This window comes from Formica exsecta, unplaced genomic scaffold (assembly GCF_003651465.1).
Source record: "Formica exsecta isolate Colony F162 unplaced genomic scaffold, ASM365146v1 scaffold98, whole genome shotgun sequence".
Classification (NCBI taxonomy): Eukaryota; Metazoa; Arthropoda; class Insecta; order Hymenoptera; family Formicidae; genus Formica; species Formica exsecta.
This window is the reverse complement of record NW_021853741.1, coordinates 1,542,531-1,564,974: the sequence shown is the minus strand read 5'-3', so window position 1 is coordinate 1,564,974 and position 22,444 is coordinate 1,542,531. Positions and strand designations below refer to the sequence as shown.

The window sequence follows — 22,444 nt, the reverse complement described above, 5'->3', positions numbered from 1 at the left end:
TCCCTCCAACAACTCCGATACTTCTAAACAAGATATCAGAATATAGTATTTAAATATTCTGTAATATACTGTGCAAGAAATACTCAGATTGCATATCGCAATGTAATATTTAATTAGCTTTAAACTAAGACCCCAGAGCGAGGAGCTAAATTATTTTAACTTCGGGAATAATTTCTATTATTGATCTCTTTCTGTCTCTCTCTCTCTCTTTCTTCTTCTCTTTAAACGTTCAGATATATCTGATACATCGCACGAGGAAATTTATATATGATCGCTTCTCTCTCGGCAGCATTATCGATCGCATCACGCTTAAATCGCGCGTTTAGTCGACTGAGCAGTTAGTCAGTGTTATTCATCAAGACATCTCTCGACGATGACGGGCATCGTTAACAGAAAGGGGAAGATTAACATCGTACCAAGAAATTCAACACCTCGAGAGCAGCGTGATTAAAGACGAGACGAATCGAGGATGAAGAGAGAGAAAGGAGAGAGAAAAAGAGAGAGAGAGAGAGAGATAGGGGGGAGGGGAGAGGCGCTATTGGCTCTAATTGCCAGTACTGACCGAATAGAAGACGATGCTCTCCGCTTGACTCGGCTCGGCTTGCCTCGCCACCGCTCTGTATCGCGCGCGATCGACGCCTCTCGTTTAACATACCGACACAAAAAAATATACGCAAGAGGAAGTGTCATACATTTTTGTTCGGCCGTTGCCTCAGAGCCGTCGTGCTTGTCCGCGCAGCCAACGCGCCTCGTTGATCTTCCGCAGGCCATCTTGCCCCCGAAGCGATGCCCCCGCAAGTATAGATCGACATACGCGCGCAGAAATCAGCGTAATTGCGCGATATTGCGTATACTAAGAAGAAAGACATAAAATTGTTGGAAATATAAAAGCGTATATAAAAATGTGAAAAATTAGTAATTCTTATTTATTACCCTAAATGATAAATAGATTTATATCATCTATAAAAGTTGCGCTATTTTTCCAGTTTTGGTCTGATTTTCAGAAAATATCTCCGCCCGAAAGGTAAAAACTCTGGGCTGCATGGACCTAGGAAAAAAAAAGTTTATTAATTTCCTCGAAAAGAGATGTGTTATACTTCGATGTAAAAAGTAAGAAGTAACAATCTTTCTTTCGAAACCGATCTTTGGACCAATATGAAAAAAACTGATTACAACCCTTTGTATCTCAGCTCTTGCAGTTAAAGAAAACCTGAGTAAACGTTGAAATGTAGGATATCACATAAGCCTTTAGACGTATCTTTTCAAAGATATTAGAAAATAGATTATATAAGAAAAAAATGATGATTTTCATAATGATAAGATGAAAACTACAAATAGAGTAATTTGTCTCATTACTATAAATAATATATAAATAATACAAAACCCCATTATATAGATAATGTTTGCGGTAGCATCCTGTGATGCGTACAAATAGGTAATCCTCTAAAAGTTACGTTGATATACCTGAAAAAATATCTTGAATGGAAAAACTTTTGGAAAGAATTAAGAAGTCATCCCGAACCGAATAGACTTGTCATGTTAATTTTGTGAAAAACCATTCGAAATGTTCAACCCAAAATATTAAAACATTGGAGTAAAAAATGTCGGATAATAATGTTCAGAATTAATTAAAATTAATTTTGAAAATTATTTTTTTTCTTTTTCTTATATTCGCGATAAAAATGAATTTCTTAAATTTGATGATATACAAAAAGTCGGAAGAAGAAGCTGCGGGGGCCAATTAATCTCTCTAACATTTATCGCGCGCGAAACGAAGCAATTCGGCTCCGATTACGATCATTGCCTGTTGTTTAACAATACCATTCGCTCTCGCGCGCGGAGAGAGCCCACTTCTCTCTTTCTCTTTCTCTCGGACATTGTTCCGAGGCGGTCCTCCGTTTTCATTCAGTAATTCGCAGGCAGCTGCACACTAATAATAGTAACGGACAGTGCGTCGCTACCACGTTCTCACCACGTTCGACGTAACGACGCGGAGCAAGAGGACGTGTTCGGAGAAGATGAGGAGAGGAGGATTGCGAGATGTGAGGAGAGAGAAGCGTCAAGAGGGAAACGGAATCGTTACACTGATTCCGATCGCTGAATTTGGAAGAACCCGTGACTAAGAAACACTCGGTCCACCGATTGATTAATTACGTCGACTTGAGCGAGTACGAATGCTCGAGACGATCTAAAGTTTACACATAAGAGAAAAAAAAACCATCTTATTCTAAGTGAATATTTTATAGAGAATATATTTGATGCAAAATAAAAAAAATTTATTTTTTTCACCACATTATTTTGTTATCAATGTTGACAAAAAGTACGACATTTAAAAGATGCGAATGCAATTTAAGATATCTCTTCCGTTGCAGAATATTACAAACGTATATTTTTTATAATCGTATACGTTAATGGCAATACAGATAAGGCCTTAATAACGCATAGCGACTTCACCTATTGACAACAGGCGATAATGCGCGTCGTTATCTTATTTACGCTCGGTTTCATCTGTAAGACGAATGGTTTCTTTATAGAGCAAAGTGTGTTTGCATTCCTTTCTCAGAAAGTTAATAATTCAAGGAAGAACACAGTATTATATAAACTGGTTTTAGTAATGCATTGTTTACAGTTAAAAGCCAATATTTCCAAGACTTATTTTCAAGACCTGCATTTAGAGTTTGAAATAATAAAAAAATGTTATAAAATTATAAAATAATAATATGCTAGATCTTTACGATTAAAGCTTAGATTTTGATGATTAAAGTACAAACAGATATTAAAAACTATAACAAATGATATCAAATTCTCAAAATATTTTATATGATCTATGGAGACTTGAGGAAACAAAATGATAACAAATGTTTTATAAAATATAAAATATTTCGAATAAAATTTATATACACATGACTGTTTCCTGTGCATGTACGAGAAAAAGGAATGTCATCAACATCTAATCAATAGCTACTACTACTTCGTGGAAAAAAAAAAATAAGTAAAAAATTTTGTTGGCGACTGTGATTTACTCTGCGTCTGCGTTTACGCATTATAAATTACATGGCATAAGCAATCCCTCTCTTTGTGCGGACATCACAGCGGTGAAAAGTCAAGGAAATTAAACGTAGATAACCGCGAACGTTATCGCGCGCCACTTCTCACCGCATAATTAGCGTTATGCGTTTAACCTCGTTAAACGTGCCATGCGCATCGTACACGTATTTAGGAAAAATCGATTCTGAATTCTGTGACGCATCTGTACGCAGTACGATAGATATATGCTACAGACACCCAGATATTCATAGGATTACAGATTCGATTAATATTTATATATTGATTAATTAAATTTAATAAATTTATCAAGCCGTTAATAATTAAAGCGCTCCGATTCATCTAGATAATCTAATCATCTATGTGCTCTGACTTTTACTTAACTTTATTATTTGCATTTGTACATTTTAATTAACGAATTTAAACTCGCGTGCGCGCGGTTTTTTTTAGTTTTAAGAAGTTTTTCTCTCTCTCTCTCTCTCTCTCCTCGAGTTTTTCGAGGAGAGAGAGAGAGAGAGAGAGAGAAACTTCTTCTTCTTCTATTTTAATCTAATTCCCTATTAGAGTGTTGACCTTCTTCTTAAAGAGAACTCATTTCAATTAAGTAAGAAACATTCGCTATCAGACACATTCATTATCAAACATTTTTTTTCTGTATAGAGATATTCGTTGTATTTTTACCGCTATAAAAAAATTACTTTGATAATTAATATTTAGTATATAGTAGCAGGAGGGGGGAGGGGGGGTGAATGCCCTTCGTAGTTGTTTTTATCAACTTTAGCTCGTGTGATGAAAGAATGTAGTACCGCGAGCCTATCTGTTAAAAACTGTGAAACGTAGTACCGCGTCATCAAAAATATTTTAAGCGTATATACACGTTAGGAACCTCTTAAATACCGAACAACTCGGTTCACGGTGGCACTTTGATCTCAAAAGGTTTAAAGAAAGCAGCTTCTGTTCCATTCCCGCGTTATGATAGCTCGCAGGTCAGCCCGTATCAAAGTTCTCTCTCTTTCAACACACAGCGCACCATTTTCTCCCAATATGGAGCCGACCCTCGGAAGAAAGAGACAGTGAGAGGGAGAGAGAGAAAGAGAGAGGACCCATATATCGCGCTTCGTAGGAAGCGACCACACCGGCACGCGCATCTCCATACACAACGCGCGCATCCTTTCACTTGTCAGATAAAGAGCGGAGCAACAACGGCCGCGTGTCAGTCGAAGCCAAAGATACCGTGGTTTCCGGTTAATGAGCGCATGGCGATAAGAAGCTGCTTTGCCGATATCCACGAACGAGCTACCGTTACGGGAATTTGCTCATAAATTTGCTTTCTCTTCAATCTGCGCTCGTGACAATGATTCTGCGATAATTGCGAGAGATCCACCCTGCAATAAGTTGAATATTATTGAAATAATAATAAAGAAATGATATTTTAATCTCGATACCGAGTATATTGGGTAAATTTATTTTAGCAAATGATTTTATCCAAAATTCTCTCTTCATCCTGTATATTTTGTCGGAGTAATTTTGATATTTGCAGAATATAAGTTTATTTCTCGATATATTTAATTTATGATTTTTTTTTTTTGCGAGAAGGTTCAAATTATTTCTTATAAAATGTAATTTTTCTGGTATTTTATTAATCAGTATATCCTATAGAAAACACGTATATAAAAATTCTGAAAGATATAAATCGATCCTTTGATTTGATTCGATTATATAAATGCCTCCGTAAACGAATAAATTTTATCCATTAGTAAACATATTCCTACGTATTATACATCAATTGAACATTTTAGGAGGGACGTTCAAATGTGCGAAGATAACGTAGAGCCGTATATTCCACCCAGATTAAAAGCACGATCGAGCGATGTGACAGATCGCTTGACCGGAATAAACGTGGCGAGCGCGGGGCGCGCGCAGACGACTGTTACGCTCCTAGCTTTGATTACGACCGACGCGACGCAGGGGAACGCGACGCAGGTAGGGGATGTGGCGACGACGGCGACGGCGACGGCACGGGCACAACGGACAGACGGATACATAGAGCACACGCACGGATCGCTCGAGGATAACATCTCGCTGCCCCAGGAACGGCCGTCAGCGAGAGCGGGGACCGCGCGCGCGGTTGGGAAGAATGGCAGGAGGGGAGCGGGGAGAGGTGGCACACCGTAGGTGGAGGATGCAGGGGAGAGATCTCATCGGCCGGTAGCCACGAGGGTTAAGAGCAGCGTGTAGGAGAGGAGAGGGAGAAAGAGAGATAGAGAGAGGGGGGGGGGAGAGAAAGAGAAGCGAAGAGGGATTCCAGCGTGTCCATCGTCGTATATCGGACAAGAAGGAGGGAAGGGGAGAAGGGGGAGGGGAAGAGACCGATCTCGATATCGGGGAGGAGGTTTGACTCCGAAGTGGAGGGGATGGCGAACACGCAGTAATGCGCGCGCGCGCGCGCGCTCCCGCTCTCTCTCTCTCTCGAGAGAGAGAGAGATGAAGCGAGAGAGAGAGAAGAAGCATGGGGGCGGTGGCTGGCTAAAGCTACACGGCCGCCATCACCATCCGTCCCATCCTATAGTAAACTCCAAAGCAGTCCCCGATCTGTCTTCGTGTGTGTTAGTTAGGGAATCGTGTTTTACCGGTGCTTCTGGCTTCTCTACTCGGCGCGAGGTTTGCTAGTAACGCACCGAAATCGTTTCTTGCCTCGTTACCTGCCTTACGTGCTCCTCGCTATCACTCCGCTCTATTATGTCTTGACACCGCCGTCCTTCTACATCTCTTGCACTCTTTCGCTTCTCCTTTATCTCTCGTTCCTATCGTGTATCATATATCCGCGTCGTGTCCTTTCTCCTCCTCCCCTCTCCCGCCCCCGCCTACGTCCCCGCCACCCCTTTTCTCTGTCTCGTCTCGCGCGCGTAATTGCCCGCCGTCTCATTGTCCGTCTTCTGTCGTATCGAGAGATCGCCAGTCGCGAGTGCTCCCTTTTCTCTTTTTCTCCCGTAGTGCGAAGACGGGAGAGTCTTCATCGAGAAGGTGAAGGTGGTGAAGAAGGTGGAGGAGGAGGAGGAGGAGGAGGAGGAGAAAGAGGTAAAGGAGATGGAAGAGGAGAAGAAGGAGGAAACGGCGCAAGAAGAGTGAGAAAAAGGAGCATTTTTTTTTTTTTGTGCGCGATATATTCCCGTGGATATATACCGGGTACACACATCGAGCTGCCTCTCCCTTTTCTCTCTTTTTCCCTCTCTATCTTGTTGCGTTCCTCGCTCCCTTTCGCACACTCGCCTCCTCTCACTCTCTCTCTTTCTCCCTCTCTTTTCGGCGTTTCCACGCGTCCGCCCGATCTCGCGAGATGTACGCGCGCGGGAGTGCAATGATTATTTACAAAGCGTAGTTGGCCGCGATCGTCGCATTTCAACCGTCCACCGTCTCGACAACGAGACACGAAGGAAGACGCGAAGGAGAGAAAGAAAGAGTCCGAGGGATATACTCATGTAACCACGAATGACATACTATTGAGACTGACGTTTCGAAACTCACCTGGAATCTCCGAGAAAAGCTCACCGCATAAAACTACATCTCTTTCATCGTCGACAACGAGTCTCTTGGCGTCTTCTCGATCGTGCATCCTCATCTTCGAACAAGAAAAACAAGGAACGGAGCAAGGCGGTTTTCGCGACGACTGGAATTCTCCGTCCCGTCAGGATCGCGCGTTCTCTCTTCTCTACGTTTCTCGTGCCTCGATCCTTTCGCGACAAGCGCGAAGTAGAGCTTGTTGATCTCGCCGACAGTGACAACGGCCACGTTCTAAAATTCTCTCCGCGAGAGACAACGCGGCCCTGATAGCGATTGTTTGTGCTTCGCGACGCACGTGTCTTCAATGTACGTAGCCGGTATTGGTCGCGCATCGTCGCCACGTAGTGCGTCGTTCTCCTCCTCGTGGCCGACGTAGCCGTCGATCAGGTTGCGCGACGCCCTACGTCATCTCCGAAATCGGCATCCGCGACGATGAGATGAGCGGTTCGTCTCAGTCCGTATTTCGTGCCGCGACAGATCGCAGGGTCGAAGTGGCGAAGGGAGGATAGATGAGCGTGTAATAAAAGAGCGATAACGCGGTGGATCTGTCCGCTACCGCGAGTATTGCGAGGGCAGCGGTTCAAAGTACGCGGAGAGAAGCGAAAAGGAGAAAGAGAAGTTGCAGCGATGATGATGCGCCGCTGTGCCTTAGAATGCCGATGGACAACGAACTTGTCGTCGTGAGGCGAAGATCGAGCTGACGTGTCACGCCGGAGAACGGAACCTGGCCGCGACGTCGACGAGCCGAGGCCGGAACTGGAGGAGGAGGAGGAGGAAGAGGAGGAAGAGGAGCCGCCGGACGTAACCCCCCCCACCCCCCCCGAGGCACCGGCTCGCACGAATATGAGCATGACTCTCGTCCGAAATTCGTTCAAGGGTGAGTCTTGCTTGCGAGTGTAGTTAATCATCGAGAATAGTTGCAAGTTGAAAAAACAATCATGAAAATGGTGAATCGGCGAAAATTTTTTGAAATTCAGTGATTAAAAAATTATAGGGAAATAGAATATCAATTTTACTGTGTGACAAATATACATCAAAATATATTGAAACATATACGTGAATGCCTTTCGTCTAATTAGACGAGAATAGCTGACTGTGCATGATGACTATCTGTGTCTGGGAGGAAAAATCCAAATACATATACACATATCAGACGTTTACTATATAACGTAAACAAGCTACATCAATTTTTTAACTAAATCTTCTTTAACGAAATATGTCGAGAAAAATTATCAATCGCATAGTAAGCGAGTGATAGTTTAATTTTTAATATTACACATTAGTAATCATATATATATATATATATCTTTCTCTCTCTCGCTCTTGAATCAATTAAAGTTTATTTGAAAATAAATAAGGAACATGAGAAACTTTAATTTGCTGTTCAAAACTTAATCTCCAAAAAAAGTGTTTAAATCTTAATTTAAAAAAACTGCTATAACTTCAAAAGTAAATTATAATCAAAGATTCTGTAGTCAAAAGCTGGCTTAATAAGGGTGACACATCCTGTACATGTTAACGATAACATTAAAATTACATCGTGTTACGCGATTTTATTATTTTATCAATCAATTTGAAATAAATCAGAAAATTTATGAGTGAAATTAAAAGCGCGCCGCGCGCGAGAAACTTTGTAAAGAAATTCGACGTATCTTCGCGTAGGCGGACGACGCGAAACATCGCGGACACGACTTCGTCATCTGGTTTTCGACTCGATGAGCCTCGGAAAATTCGCAGAACGCGTGCCGCTGCACGTGCGCGACCTATATCGCCTGCGTGATATAAGGCGGCATTTAATGGACGGGGCAGCATCTGCGATTGACTCTACTGTCAACTGTCCGCTGTCTAGCATTTCGTGAAAATCGATACCGACGTAACGTTATCCCTGGATTTTATCTTCCTGCGGAAAAATCTTCTCTTTATATTTCGTGCCATTCTATTTTTCACGAATTTCGTTCACACAAAATTACAAAAGTAGAGGAGAAAAATCATTCGGTTAGTAAAAGACAAAAGAGTATAAAAATGAGTTAATTCACCAGTTTTGTAGTTTTAAATAAGCGATAATAAAATTTATATAAGCTTGTTTTGAGAAAAATCAAATTATTATACAACTCTCAATATTTTTTTGTAATATTAATATATATTAAGCCAATTAAAATGAAACTTGAACAATTTGATAATGTCTTCTATATTCTTACTTGTGGAAAATAAAAATAATTAAACTATGAGATAATTAAATTATCTCAATATAAAGTGAGAAAGTGATTCGAGACACTTCCATTAAATTTTGATACAAAGAATTTTGCTACGATTTGATTTTTTCGCTTTTGCGTATTGAGTGATTATTATCGCATCGAGCGTTTCAAATTAAGATCAGAATTCAACTTGTCGACTACTGTACATAAAATATCATTTTTTCTAATTTTCTAATTTATAACTCATATTTGCACAACATCGTCCAACTTATTGGCTTTATTCATTTTACCTTGTACACATGCAGTTGCACGTATATGTGCCATGTAGATGGAAGGCGCAAGATCCACCTTGGCCGATTTAGTCGGTAATGAATCTTACCATTCTTGTCACTATACGTCACGTCAGTTTATCTGGACCTTGGTCGTCGGCTCATCGCAATGTTCGCCATTCGTAAACGCGCGATTAGTCGCATATCACTACATTGTAGATTATATACTGAAAGAAAATACTCTTATTCTGTTATTGCCATTGAACGATTACTGTAGATTGATGCTGTGGTATAGATATGTTTTGTCACATCATATACATGCAAGATGTTAATTTCTTAGACAATTTAGAGAATTATGTATTGTCAAAGAAAGAAACTTTCAGACGAAATAACGTTTATACATTTATAATTACACATTGATACATAATCTTTAATTGATGAAATTATCGGAATCTTCAAAGTTCAATGTGTTGACTTTGCTCTAAATCAACATTAATTAATCTTTAAATTCGCTTGTAAATATGCTGCGTCAGCAAAATTTTTTAATGCATCATTTTCGTTAAAAAAATATTTACAAGTAAATAATATCTTTCTTGATTTTTCGAAAATTAAAGAAGAATGTATATATAAATAGAAAGAACGGTTCCATTTTGAAAGAATCTTTTTCATACATCAAGATTACTCTTTTCCTTGAAGGAGCAACACTGTAATCTCTGTAATCTCCTCTAATTTGCGCCTCTAGTGATAACAAAGTTATAGAATATTGAAAGATTTTCCAAATGGCTCGATTGTAACCAAGAGAAACCTGGTTTTCTTTATAGAGAACACTGCACTTTGATTAAAAAATCCTATCGTAATCTCTTAATATCGTTACTTTTTATTTCATAAGAAAATTCTTTCTTCTAATAGAGATTTTATTCACGTGAAGGGCGAGAAAAGAAAAACTTTTTTTAAATATTTTAATTATTTTTTACAATAATATTCCAATACGAGATTTTATAATTTAATACTTTTAAAGAACGTGATATATTTAAAAAGAATAATTACATATAATTACGTATAGAAAGACTGTACTATTGTACGTTTAGATTTAAAAAGATTATCCTGATAAGAGTTAGAATTCTGCCTTTGTGAATAACAAAAAGGTAAAGAAATATCCTAGACGATTCGGAAGCGGCGATCGCTTTGGTCTCGTAAGAACGGCGAGGCACGTAACTCGAAACTCGCGGAAAGCCAAAAATCAACTCGGCGTGTTTCTCGTGCAGCAAACGCCAACGGAGAACGCGCGTGTGATATGGTGCGCGGACGCGGATGTGTGACCGGCGATTACACATCGAGTCAGGTAGCAACGAAGTCGTGCCCCGTACGAAAATATTTAACTATTCCTAATATTGGCTCGAATACGCGCCGGCTTTTATTTTCGTCTCTACGGCTACAATCGCCAAACAAAAGTTACGCGTGTACATAGAAAAGCGCCGTTGTTTCTGTAGCTTGCGGCCAATGCAGTTAAGTTTAAACAATTCTCTATGTATAGATCGTCTATATGCGTTAAAAAATGCAGAGTTTATATAAAAACTTTGGAATTTGTTAAAAAAAAAAAAAAAAAAAAAAATAACAGAGAAAAGGGAAGAACCTTTTCTAGATAAAAGGATATAAAGAAAAATATAGAAAAATAAAGCAAGTAAGTTTTTATAAAAGATTACGTATAATGAAAATTCTATTATTTATATTATACTTAAAAATAAAAGTCGTTATAAATTTATAGAATATAATTCCCGATAATACAAGTAAAATTTTATATTTTTGTGCTTTATTATCATGGTACAGAGAAAGATTTTATTTTCACATATTTATATATCTGCGAAAATTGTGCTCAAGAAAATTAAAATACAAAAGGGATTACGAAAAAACGATGAGTTAGAATTGATTGTCACATTTTGCGAGAGATTTGATCGCGAACAGACTTTTTTTAACATTACTTTATCGATGTATTTTTCCGAAAAAGGTTTGATTTTGAAACTGCTTATATAGCATGTGAACGAGAAAGTGCGTTGTTCTCGTGAGAAGATCAAAGTTCACCATATGTTTCAACGCGAGATGAATATAACTAACAAAGTCTGGATATACCTGTGTTTTGCGATCTTTTGTACTTTCTTTTTAGCTTGTTCTTTTTAATATACTGCTACTGTATCGTGTTTCAAACCCTTTTTCTCTCGTTAGTTGTAGTCTATATATGCAATTAGTGATCTGGTACCCAAAAAAAAAACAATAATTTTTTCATGGTACGAAGAGAAACGATACAAATTCCCATTACGCATTTCTTTTTTATTCTTTTCTTGTGTGAAAATCTATTTAATCATTATAAATGCAGAAATTATCGATATTTAGACATTGTAATAAGCATTCTTTTTGGTTTCGGATACAGCGTAAATCTTCTGAGAAAAGTCCTACATATATGAGATAAAACGATTCACGCGACTTCAAACAGATAAAGTCGTTCAATTCAATATTATTATATGTACATTTATTTTTTATTTTTTATATATAATTGAGAAACACATAAGTATTTCTCTCGTAGATAACCGATTCGCAGATAATGTGTTTCGTGTACGATAATCGAATAATTTAACTTCACCTATATATACGTATCTTGTTTTGCAACGAATTCAATTGATCTGTTTACTTATATATTTTCGCATTATCATCGTAGATTACAAAATATTTATCTTACTGCATTATAGATAATTAATGTGTTGAAATATCAATAGTTTTCAAATTATTAAGCGGTTGGAAAAAGATAAGATTTTTTCATAAAATAAGTAAATACATAATATTCTGCGGTTAATCTCGAGTAGATATTAGAAATATGACAATAGAATTTTTATCTGAAACTTTGTTATAAAAATATATAATATCGCGTATTTAAAAGTCGTGGTACCTAAAGTGAACATCTTCCTCAACATCTTTACTAAGAAAAAAAATCAGAATTCCAGAAAAACTCTATCGTTAAAAATTTAAAAAAATTTTTTAATTAAATTTTTTTTTTGGGGGGGAAGAGCGCGGGTTGCGGGATTCCCCGTAAATTTATCGCAACCATATATGTATGTATACATGATTTCCTTTCGGCAATCCGCCATCTTGCCTCCTCGTTCATTGATGTTACGATAGTGCCAGATCGTTCAGGCATGTTTTATTTCCACCGTTCTTCGCACGTAGGACCCAGCTTTATACGTCGTGCGGTTGCTCAATAATTTTGATTGGTAGGACAGCGCGGATTACCGCGCCGCGCCGCGCCGCTCGCTCGTTTATGAGAGCGCGTCGAAGTGGTTTTAACGTTCTGGAAGATGGCGGCCGCCCGCGCCCTATCAAGCTCAATGACCTCTCCGAGAAATCGTTTACTTCGCACCGTGGCAGCGACGCACACGCGACCCAGGGATCTCGTCCGTCCGCCCGTCCGTATCTTCGGCGCCGTGCGAACGCGCCTTTACGGCTTAATCCACGTTGTCGGATGACGTAAGCGCGCGCCTATCCCTCCCGCTCTGCTCTTTAAGGCCCTGCCTACCGATCATTTCTTTTTTATCGGTATGCCGATGGTATGAGGAGTCGTCAGCAAGTAACCGCGGTTATAAAAATTAATATATGATTATCTTTTTTCATTATTTCCAAAAGTTGAATTAAAATTATGGTTATTGTTTTATCATATATATAAATTTGAATTAATTACTCTAATTATATTTAAATAATTATTATACAAAGGTTGACCGAACAAAAATAATATTAATGATGCAAATAATATTGTAAGCATATTAATAAAGTATGGGAATAATTAGTAATTATAATACAGAAATCTTAAAAACAATTTAAAATGTACACAACATATAAATGTATATAAATGAGACATTTATATAAAACAAACGAATAAAGTAATATCTAAAAATATCTGTTTATTGCGGTTAGTATATAGTTCTAATGATGTCATATATAGATGTGTATATATCACGCGTTGGAACGCGCATTTAAATGAGTAACTGGAAGCTTACGTGGAATCGATGGCGCCGAATCATAAATGTATTAGTGTTAATGTAAAAAAAACGGAAATTGCGGTTTTCCGACATGATGACACGACAGACGAACGCGCAAGAAAATATTTCGATATGCATACCAAGCGTATAAGTAATGACAATGTGAACGACCGTATTATTCACGAGAATCGTATGATAGTTACGCGATAATTCGCGATTTATTCCACGATGCCGCGATGACATTAACTATTGCTATCTTTATCTCAAAAGATACGTTTGTTTCAACGTATGTAAACCGACAAGTAGGTATAGAGAGAGAAAAAGAGTGGGTGAGAGAAATGATTAAAAATTAGCAAGCTCGAAAACTATTATTTAAATAATGATAAAATTTTTATAAAAGATTACTTTTATATATATAAATATAAGAGCCGTGTCCGTTTTTCTTATCTTAATGTTTGCCATTACGTTTTCTTTGGTCATCTCCGCGAAATTCCCGAGACTTCCGCGAGAATCGCGTGTCGCGAGCTACCCACTCTCGAGGAACAATTGATACTGTCGTCTGCGGAGATAATCCCAGGAAATGTCATCTTGCAAATTCATCCACGAATAGATCCGCGCGTGCTTTTGCGAGACTTTACAAAATTAGGTTACGCGTTTCAAAAAGGAAAAAAAAGTAATGTATACGATCATTCAAGATTATGGTGTCGTAAATATGATTCCGTGATATTTTTCAATGAGAAATAATAATCATCTAAAAGATTTTAAGATATTTATAATGTATCCTGTACATAAAATTATATAGTATAAATAAAATATATATAGAAATTAATTGATAAATATATTGAAAGATTTGATTTTTTTGTTTATCAAAATTTATATAAAATTCTCTATAAAATTAGTAGTAAATAAAAGTTTTGGTAATTAAATCGCCTAATTCGAGTTAAATCATTTAATAAAATGATACATATATATGATATACTCAGATTGTTATTAAATACCAAAAGATATTTAAATAGTATGTTTTTTTCTCATAATTATTCTAATGAGCCCTAAATAATGAAAGAAATGTCATTTTTGCGAGCACAATTTCAACAAAGAAAGAGATAATATTAATAATAGAAAACTGTTTCTCGGGATACAAGAAACTCGTGTTACTTATTAGAACTCGTGTTTCAATAATCTACTCTCATACTCAACTACTATTCAGCATTAATTTAGAGAAGTATATTTTGACGTCGCATGTTCTCGATGCTGCATTGCGACGCGAAATACAAGGTGGCTCTATTAATCGTACTTTTCGTCGTGTCGCCGTAAGTGCTCTCTCGTCGTGCTATCCGAGATTGCACAGTATTGCTCGCAATTTGCTATACTCGGTTTCCACATTCCACTGACGTCATTTATATATGCGCGTCTCTTCCCCGCGAGAAGAGTCGCGGGGAAGATGCGTCTTTGCTCACTCGCTCGCTCGCGGCGAAGTTAACCCTTGCCCTGTGCAGGAGAAGCGCGAAGATGGCGAAATTGCATCGAATATTACGTCGAACCGTCACGCGGTTCGAGAAAGTGTTTATTGTTTTTTTTTTTTTTTTATGAGTATCGAGATGCTTTTGCAATGTTGTACTTCTAATTCCCGAAATTTGACACTCTACGAATTCTTTACAATTCGTCCTTTATTTTTTATCTGCAATTTATAGGACGATTTTTCTCCACTCTTCAATTACTCCTTTTTCGATGTGCAAATTTCTGTTTTAAACTCATGTTATTATTTACTATACATGCGTTAACCCGATGCAATATTAAAATTTATCAACAAAAATTAAATAGGCAATTAAATTTGATCATATATTCAATACAATTAAAATTTATCATATGTTCGAAATACACGTTATCTCAGCAAAAGCTTTCTATGTTTACGGCAAGGAACATTTTTTTACCATTTTCGTATAAAAAAAAAAAAAGCAGATAGATGAATTGCTGCAAAACCGTCGTTTCGACACGCTCGATATAGTGTTTCGACTCGCAATAAAAAAATGTTACAGCGCGTAAGAGACATAGTAGCTTCAGCGACGATGGCGAGCTTCGTGGATCGCGTACATAGGAAGGCAAGAAAGGTCACGGCTCTGACCCGTTTCGACGTCTTATCGGCCTCACGGCGAGCAAAGTTCGTCTTCGTAGAAGACGCGAGCGAGCAGACGTGATCCGGAGAGATACAGCTGACTTCCCGTTTGCCCCGTAGCTTGATTAATGCTTTAAAATGACCGGTGACCGTGTGTTTTTTTTTTTCGTGCCACTTTAAAATTCAAATCTTTTCTTAGCCTTTAAACGAAAATATTATATCGCATACTTATCTCTTGAGTATCACAATTAAGATTTTAATTTTTCAAACTCGAGCGACTTGACGCAATTATCACGATATTTAAAATATCTAATGAATGACGAAGTCAATAATTGAATTAATTAATCAGTAACTAGATTTAACTTACGATTACTTCAACTTGTAACAATAATTAATTAAAACACAAATGAGAAAAAGAGAGTAATAACATCCTATCCTTGTGTATATATTTTAGAATATATAAATCTTAAAAATATATTATTATTAAAATAGGTTTATAATATCTTTTTACTTATTTTATTATTTATAATAGTGTGCTTATTATTTTTGGTGAACCTGGAACTTCTGGGTAGGAGTTTTATGACTATTCTCGATCATTCTTACTGCATGCAGCCTAGTTTTTAATTAAAAAACATGTATGGGTTTATTTTATACACGCTTATAAGATAGGGAAGATTTTCTTAAAGTATTTGTATAGTTCACGTTGTCCCCCATGTCGTTTCCAACTGCGGGAAATTATCGCGTAAGAGCATGTTAATTACAACACAGGGCACGAACTTTGCACGCATCGACTCATTACGGACGGCATTTTCGCAGCAACCGGCTCGCAACCTATACGTATCTACCTATCTACGCGAGATTAATATGCGGTGCCTGGTGCGAGATTCACATCGCCCACGATCGCAAGCATAGCTACGAGAAATTCTGCGCATTTCCAGACGTTTGTATGGGATCTCGCATGCCTAACCATCTGACATATTCGAGTATATCCGGACGTCATATCTTTACTAGAATGTAAAACGATACGATAAGCTGCGATGCCAAAGAACTGTTTCGATAAATTCGTTATCGATACGTGAGTTATCTATTCGCTAGAAAATAGGTCATAGGTAGTAAAATTCACATTTAAATTTATATCGAAAATCTAGAAGAGATAAAACTTTACCGTTTTTTTAAATCATTTTTGGAACACTGTCAGTATTGAAATACATAATACTAGTTGTTATTAATAGTAATGAATTGAACCTTATTTAAACACTTTGGAAAAGATTAATATTAAAACTAAATTAAGTTTAAAATTGAGTTTATGCTTTTGTATTTACAATTAACTTTTTATACTTAAAGTTAGTAAATTTTATAAATTATATATAAAATTTAAAAAATTTGGTTTATTAATATCTCAAAATTTCTTTCTTGCTCTTTTTAGCGAATTTTAAAATTAAAAAGATAAAAGACTAATTTTTTTCATTGTATACATATATATAATATACCAAATATTTTTCTGATTAATCGTTTGCGCACGACATTTTAAACGAGTAGAATTAATTACGAATTAAATAATTATAAATTAATGCGTTGCGATTGAATAAAATTCGGACGTGGCTGCCAAGTGGTTAAATGCGTCGCGATCAGCGCGATGTGTCGGCGTCGGTATCGGATTAGCGCGAGTGTGTGCGATTATCGGTGGGAAATTGTACGTCGGGGGCATTTAAATCCGGTCTCGTTGACAATGGACGCACCCGAAAAGTTACCCAGGCTCGAGCGGCACCGACATGCGCCACTTTTTCTCGGGTTCCATACAGATCACTCTGTGCGAACGCGCACCCCGTTCCGCTTTTCTGTCCCTTCCTACATCTACATATAACACACCTAATACATACGAGAACGGCGAACAATGCTGCTCGTCCGACACGCTTCTCTCCCGTTCGTCGCCGTCGTCGTCGATCTCTTTCCACCCTACACGCATGACACATGTGCCGCGCACATACAATGGCAGAGTAGAAGCAACCATACGACGCAAATGAGTGGGCTGCGGGTAGCAAGAGACGAAAATTTTCGATCTTTCCATTGAAGCCTAATTTATCTCATCATTTTTATCCAATGTGCGATTTTAATGATTCGTTAATAATAAGCGATATAATAAACGATGTAATTTAAGCGGATTTCCATGCTATAATCAACCTGACTAGAAAAAAATTCTTTTATCCTTTTAATCTTAAAACTCATTAAAAGAGCAAAAAAGAAATAAAAAAAGCAAGAAAGAAATTTTGAGATATTAATAAATCAAATTTTTTGAATTTTATATATAATTTATAAAATTTACTAACTTTGAGTATAATGCGTTAATTGAAATAATATCGTAGATATTAATTTGCAATTATTTTGTTAAAATATACACATGAAAAACAGCATTCTATATATTTTATTAAACTTATTCGTTTGCAGTATATTACCAACAATATTAATTATTAATTAATTAGGAAATTTATTTATGATATATATGTATATATACACATATTTTAAAAAAACATGTGTGTGCTTAGTTTTTTAAGATTCTATAAATTATAAATAAAATAGGAAGAGATAGATTTTTATAAAGATACTTATATAAATTTCGTATTATAATCTATCTATTTAATGAAATATATAGAACGCTACTTGTCATGATATCCAAAATAAACAGGATGCTTGTTAGAACGTCCTTCAAATTTTCCAACCGACTAACTTATCTTTAATTTCGCGATATATACGCGTTACTATTCTTGAAATATCCATATGATACGATTTAATCGGTATTATAAATATTTCTTTCTTAATCGTTTACTTCTTCAAAACGACGCATCATTATTGCCTCGATCAAAGTGGGCGTTGTGGTGAATGTATATTGTGGTGCTTGCGGATGCACTTGTACTTAATAGCGATGCCGCGAAACATTTGGCAGCGCTCATGGATATTTCTTCCTCCCGCGTTCTCTGGCGTTACGCCCTATCTATCTATGTAGTTCGATTGTGTCCATCGCGCACGCGTCTCTCTTTTTTTTTTCTTCTTTATTCCTTCAGTAAATACTTTCAGTGAACGCGTTCCGCATCGCGTACACGTGCGCCACGCCGGGGATTATGTGACTGATGTGATGACCCGCCATGCATATTGGTAATTGACGAAGGTAGTCGAGATTAGCTCCACGCATCGCACGTGTAAACCGATACCCGCTGCCAGATACGCGTTGTTGATTGATCGCGGCCAATCTTGCACGTGCGGTCCAACTCGGAGAATCTCGGATAGTCGACTTCGCTGTCTCGCCTCGAATGTACAGCTTTCCATTACAGAGCTGGAACATTAATATCTCGTATTATGACAAAGAGAAATATCAGTATGCGATTTTACAAATATCTCTAATTGATTATTATTGAAATTATTATTAATTTTTAAATTATTAGTTAATAATTGGGTTAGGTATTATAATTTTTAGATATTTAATTTAGATATATAACACAAATTAAATATTTGATGAAGTAAGTTCTTTTCGTTAAAAAAATCACAAACGTGTCTTTTTAACTTTGCGTGGAATATTTGATACTCTGTTGGATATTCGACTTTTCAACAGACACTTGATTGAGGATTATAATATGAAAATATAAATAATAAATATAATATAAACTTATGATTAAGAGATAAATCGCATTTTTATCTGGTAACTAAAATTAGTAAGATTAAAATATAAATCAATTTTTGATACGAAAATATACTTTACATCAAATGTGTTTCGTGTATGTTTTCGTTGTACGAGTATATATATATAGATTATTCTATGTTTATTATTACAACATACTGTGTTTATAACATCGGTATCCGAATTTACCGAAACTATGTCGGTTTTTATCTTCAATATGTTATGAAACTCGCGTTATCAAATACGCTTTCTTTCGTACGCATCAATAATATTGAATTCAATGCAATAATAATATGTAACAATGCAACATAATCTACATTTTTAAAAAACTTGATAAAGAGAGAAAGATAATTAATTTAAATCTGAAAGAAAAAAAATACATTAAATTCAATTTCATTAATTTTCTAAGAATAGTTGATTATATCACTGTCGGAATTTTCAATTCTTATAATACGATATATAGCTTCTGTAAATTATAATAATTATTTAAAAAATTGATTTTTTGAAATAGAAAAAAAGAGGTAAATTAAGAAAATTACTAAAAGATAAAAAAATTACTAAAAGATAAATACAAATTATAGGATCTCGCAATATCGGTTTTAACGCATATAGTTTGATCTGTGTATTTCTTACAATGGCGCGCTACCGAGAAGAAATATAAAAGTCGTACTACGTGTCCGCGTGTTACAGGCTGCAGCGAGGACGACGCAGGTGTCGTGGATACAAAGGTGGGCGGAGGTTGCGCGGGTGAAGCGCCAACCGCAGGAGGTGGTGATGCTGCCGGAGATGGAGGTGGTGGTAGCGTTGGAACGCGCGGGGATGGTGGCGGCGACAGCGAGGGCGGATCATCCGCGAAGCAGCAGCAGCAGCAGAGTGGCGAAAGGTGCCCTCAGTGCGGCATCCTATGTCGGGACGTCCGTGTCCTGCAGCTTCATCTCGAGGACACGCACAAAACGTCCTATACCATCGATAAGCACGATCTCAACGCCCAGTTCTCCCAAGTGGTGAGTGATCGCGATGACCCGTCAAGGACACACTCGCTGCTCGGGGGCTTGGTTGTTCGCGTCCTGCGCGGGAACTTATCGATTATACCCCTCCAAAAGCGGGAGCCAGCTTTTCACTGAAAGGCGCCGCTTGTCTGCTTTTCGCACACTATTTTCGCGGAGAAGGGAATAGGAATGTCTTTAAGTAGGGTAATAGAAGATATCAGTTTTGTTGATTTATTATTATTTTTTTTTTTTGTAAGTCTCGGAATAGACAATGCACAAAAGTTTCAGCGTAAGTAAAGAGTATATCAAATGCAATTTACAAAATAAATAAATAAGCATCTACAGATAAGAAATTTTATGCAACTTATGCTATGATAATACTCTGATAATATGCAAAATTATATAAATCATTAGATATATATTTAACATTATGATACTTTTCTATAGAAAGTTTATATTAAAGATCTATCTATCTTCCTTTATAATTGCTATTTGATATAGCATCTCTTTTATACAGTAATGTATAATGTATAAAATATATAAATGACACGATGTTCCTTGTGATTGTGATGAAACAAATTATTTCGAATTAGCTGAATCGTATAAATTTTGAATCTGAACATACGTACCAATTTGTCAATACAACTTCTCAAGATAAGTTATCTTGAATCTAAATCATAAATCAGTTCTTTTTAGTATAAGAATAATATTTACATATATTGGTAAATAAATATAAAACGAATACACACAATAACAAAGCAATAAGAAAACAAGACTTAGAAAACAACAAGCGCCAAAAATTGTTTTCGAAAAAGTTTAGTTATATAAAGAATTTGAACGTTTTACTGTCGTTTCAAATCATTTTCAACAACTGTCAGAATTACAAAATAACACATGTCAATAGAATGCAGTTTGAGCTATAAGATTACATGTAAGAAATTACATACGTGATATCCAAATAAATCGTGCTTTTAGTCCATCTCCAAGGATTCTTAATAATTTCCAGCAAATAACAAGCATGGTAGGCTTTTTATTCAAGTTAAGATTTTATTCATTAAGCTTTCGATTCAAGTTGTTTAGGGAATAAGATTTATCAAGCAAGTTTGAATTCATTTTCCAAATGGACAAACATCGCGAAAAGATCATCATTTAAGAAATCAATACAACACGTTAAAAAATAATTGACGCTTAATAAAAAGAAAGCTATACTCACTAAGAAATATATATCCTCTTATACAATTATATGTATATATTACAATTAGTTTTTTCAATAATTTAACAGTCCTGCAAAGTGTGTAGCAAAACCTTTGCCAACGTCTACCGGTTACAGAGGCACATGATTAGTCATGACGAAAGTGCCGTTTTACGAAAGTTCAAGTGTCCCCATTGCGAGAAGGCCTTCAAGTTCAAGCATCACCTTAAGGTACTTTGTTATTATAATAATCTATTGTAATGCATATTATTTTACTATTATTTATTTTAATATTATATTATTTTTTATATTTTATTTATTTTATATCATTAATATACTATATCATAAAGTAACTATCTTTTCTAATTTTTTCTAATTTAATATTTATTTTTATTGTTTACGTAAATTTATTTTTTTGTGTATTATCGCGCGAAAAAAAATATACGATCTTAATAATGTCTGCTTTTAATTTAAAATTTGACTTTTCCCTTGCAGGAACACCTGCGCATTCACAGCGGTGAGAAGCCATTCCAATGCAACAATTGCGGCAAACGTTTCTCTCATTCTGGTTCATATTCGAGCCATATGACGGCAAAGAAGTGTTTGATAATGAATTTAAAAAAGTCAAGACAAAATACCATAAGTAATGTCGATCGGGGACCGAAAAAAACGCATCAACCGTTATCTGGACGACGCGAGGTTGATCTTCTGACAGCTAATAATAACACGTTCCTACCGATCTTGCCGAAATTGTCACCTTCGGATTATCAAGAAATACAAAGGGAAGCTGCGGCAGGTAATTCTGTTAATGGTCATGTTTTTTTTTTAATATATCTGTTTTTTTATATTTATACTTTGTGTGCGTATGTTTGTGTGTGTTACTACATTTACAAACTCTCTTGTTGATTCTTTCATCTTTTACTTTTTGCGAATTTAATAGGCGATTTAAAAGATATCCTTTTTTTATGAAAAAGTATTGAGATAACGATAAAGTTTTATTTATAAATCATTCAAATAAGAAATTAAAAAGCTCTTTCTATTTTATCAAACTTCAAATGAAAAATAGATAGCATAGCGATATTTTTTAATTGATTTTTATTAAGCGCAATTTTTAAAAAGCGCATTGTAGATTATAAATTTTATCCATCTTAGTTTTGAATATTTCAATCAAGATAAGTTGAAAATCGAGTAATTATATGATAACTTGATATTTTATCTAAAAAAAGATTTGTCGAGAAATTCATAAACGAAAATTTAATAAAACATACCTCATTCTCTATTATCCTAAGTCTGTTTTTTTAATACTTAGGTATCTATGATGTGCCGACCTTGCTGCCTCAGATGATGGGGTACGGAAATTATATCCTGCAGTCTTCGATAGGCAAGCT

At 36.2% G+C, this 22,444-nt stretch overlaps 1 protein-coding gene and 2 long non-coding RNA genes across 5 annotated transcripts in view; 1 reads left to right on the top strand and 2 right to left on the bottom strand.

Moving 5' to 3' along the window:
• Positions 1-3,493, bottom strand: part of LOC115245441 — a 12,176-nt gene extending 8,683 nt beyond the window's left edge. Inside the window, exons 1-2 of the long non-coding RNA XR_003885550.1 lie at positions 934-3,493; positions 693-853 (exon numbers count right to left, since the gene is read on the bottom strand). This is a non-coding gene — a long non-coding RNA (uncharacterized LOC115245441). The remainder of the gene's footprint in view (positions 1-692; positions 854-933) is intronic.
• A 2,649-nt stretch (positions 3,494-6,142) lies between these two features.
• The window catches only part of LOC115245440 (zinc finger protein 1), a 21,615-nt gene continuing 5,313 nt past the window's right edge, over positions 6,143-22,444 (top strand). Inside the window, exons 1-5 of one of the 3 annotated variants that reach the window (XM_029823751.1) lie at positions 6,143-7,483; positions 19,566-19,879; positions 21,147-21,287; positions 21,552-21,852; positions 22,366-22,444. In XM_029823751.1, the coding sequence (XP_029679611.1) occupies positions 7,450-7,483; positions 19,566-19,879; positions 21,147-21,287; positions 21,552-21,852; positions 22,366-22,444 (869 nt within the window). In that variant the 5' untranslated portion in view covers positions 6,143-7,449. Of the gene's footprint in view, positions 7,484-18,527; positions 18,576-19,565; positions 19,880-20,279; positions 20,886-21,146; positions 21,288-21,551; positions 21,853-22,365 lie in introns of those variants that run through there. The other 2 variants (XM_029823752.1, XM_029823753.1) reach the window with 2 other exon arrangements.
• On the bottom strand, positions 18,238-19,685 carry LOC115245442. Its single transcript, XR_003885551.1, has 2 exons — positions 19,546-19,685; positions 18,238-18,533 (listed from the first exon to the last, which is right to left on the bottom strand). It is a non-coding gene; the product is annotated as an uncharacterized LOC115245442 (long non-coding RNA).